Genomic DNA, 2,855 nt, shown 5'->3' on the forward strand with positions numbered 1-2,855 from the left:
AGCTCAGGACCATCACACACACACACACACCATCAGACCATCTCACACACACTCACACCATCAGACCATCTCACACACACACTCACACCATCAGGCCCTCTCACACACACCATCACACACACACACCCTCACACCATCTCATACACACACCCTCACACATATACACCCTCACACATCTCACTCACACATCCTCACACACACACTCGCACCCTCAGACCATCTCATACACACACACCCTCAGACATACACTCACACCATCTCACACACACACCATCACACACATACACTCCATCTCCCCCCCAAACACACACCTCACACACACCCTCACACTATCTCACACACACATCCTCACACCATCTCACACACACATCCTCACACCATCTCACACACACACCGTCTCACACACACAATCTCACACCATCTCACACACACACACACACCGTCTCACACACACAATCTCACACAATCTCACAAACACACCATCAGACTATCTCACCATCTCACACACACACCCTTACACATCTCACACACACACCATGACACCATCTCACACACACCCTCACACTATCTCAGACACACACACCCTCCCACCATCTCACACACACACTATCTCAGATACACACTCACCATCTTACACACACCATCACACACACCCTCACACCATGTCACACACACCCTCACACCATCTCACACACACCATCTCACACACACACCATCTCACACACACCCTCACACCATCTCATACACACACCATTCACACACACACCCGAAGACCATCTCACAGAAACTCACAACCCCCCCACACACCCTCAGACCATCTCACACACACACACACCATCAGACCATCTCACACACACACACACACCATCAGGCCATCTCACACACACCATCACACACACACACCCTCACACCATCTCATACACACACCCTCACACATATACACCCTCACACATCTCACTCACACATCCTCACACACACACTCGCACCATCAGACCATCTCATACACACACACCCTCACACATACACTCACACCATCTCACACACACACCATCACACACATACACTCCATCTCCCCCCAAACACACACCTCACACACACCCTCACACTATCTCACACACACATCCTCACACCATCTCACACACACACCGTCTCATACACACAATCTCACACCATCTCACACACAAACACCGTCTCACACACACAATCTCACACCATCTCACACACACACAACGTCTCACACACACAATCTCACACAATCTCACAAACACACCATCAGACTATCTCACCATCTCACACACACACACCCTCACACATCTCACACACACACCATGACACCATCTCATACACACCCTCACACTATCTCAGACACACACACCCTCACACCATCACACACATTATTTCACAGACACACTTTCACCATCTCACACACACACCCTCACACCATCTCACACACACTATCTCACAGACACACACTCACCATCTCACACACACCATCACACACACCCTCACACCATCTCACACATACACCATCTCAGACACACACCCACCCTTACCCCATCTCACACACACCCTCACACCATCTCACACACACACCATCTCACACACACCCTCACACCATCTCATACACACACCATTCACACACACACCCGAAGACCATCTCACAGAAACTCACAACCCCCCCACACACCCTCAGACCATCTCACACACACACCATCTCACACACACCCTCACACCATCTCATACACACACCATTCACACACACACCCGAAGACCATCTCACAGAAACTCACAACCCCCCCACACACCCTCAGACCATCTCACACACACACACACACACACACACACACACACCCTCACACCATCTCACACACACACAGACACACAGACACACAGACACACACACACCCCTCCTCTCACGTCTTCTTCCCAGCCAGTGTTGGAGCCCAGAAAATCTGGGTGATTAGGAGGAATTGGAGCTGCAAGAGGGTGTGTGTGTGTGTGTGTGTGTGTGTGTGTGTGTGTGGTGGGAGGTAGGTGGGAGTGGGCCAGGGATAATTTTTATTTATTTTTGTTTTGCTTTTGGGGGTCCCACCTGGCAAGGCTCAACAGTCACTCCTGGCTCTGCACACACTCAGGAATCTCTCCTCGGCGGCCAGTGTTCGTGGCCCCTCACTGACCACTGACCACTGACCCCCCCTTACAGGAGTGGATCGAGCAGACGCAGAATGTGGGCAGAATGGACACTTCGTGCCCGGACCGGGCCCCCGAGGAGACGCTACTGGTGCCTTGGACCGTGGAGGAATCCCCGAGCCCTGCAGTGACCACAGCTCCGTCCCTCCCCCCCGAGTCCCCGGAGCGGACCCCTGGGCCGCCCCCAGGAGATGACAGTCAGCTGGTCCACCTCCAGGAATTCACCTTCGTCCTCCACGATGATGCCTACGTGACATTCTGAGCTCCGTGGTGGACCGCTGGACGCGGCATCCAGGGACCTGCTGACCATGGACACACTGACCGCCCCGGACTCCTCGGCCGGCCCCGGGAACGGTCCAGCCGGTGTCTACGGATCTGACCCATGTTGGGGGGACGGACAGGACCCTTTTGAGTCTTTCCACGCGTGACCCCGGGTCCTGTCCACTTGGGCAGCCCGATCTTCCTGAGCCCTCGGTGGACACAGCCTGGACTCTGGGTCCAGCCTGGACGATTCTCCTCGTGGTCACTAGCTGCCAATTCTTGGGATCGAGGAACCAGCAAGCAGAGAGACCCTCGGACATGGTCATGGGCTGATGGACCCTCGGTCATCTGGACCGTCCATCCTCTCCTTAAACTCCCCACAGCCCACCCTGGGGTCCTGGGGG

The 2,855-nt window shown here is 54.0% G+C and overlaps 1 protein-coding gene across 1 annotated transcript in view; it reads left to right on the top strand.

Annotated features, from left to right (window-relative positions):
• CRLF2 (cytokine receptor like factor 2) overlaps positions 1–2,463 on the top strand; it is a gene marked incomplete at its 5' end in the record, with an annotated part of 10,161 nt that extends 7,698 nt beyond the window's left edge. Inside the window, one exon of the mRNA XM_056109648.1 lies at positions 2,204–2,463. Coding sequence (XP_055965623.1) covers positions 2,204–2,452 — 249 coding nt within the window. The remainder of the gene's footprint in view (positions 1–2,203) is intronic.
• Between the last annotated feature and the right edge of the window lie 392 nt (positions 2,464–2,855).

Source organism: Sorex fumeus, unplaced genomic scaffold, assembly GCF_029834395.1.
Source record: "Sorex fumeus unplaced genomic scaffold, SorFum_2.1 ptg000384l, whole genome shotgun sequence".
In the NCBI taxonomy this organism is placed as follows: Eukaryota; Metazoa; Chordata; class Mammalia; order Eulipotyphla; family Soricidae; genus Sorex; species Sorex fumeus.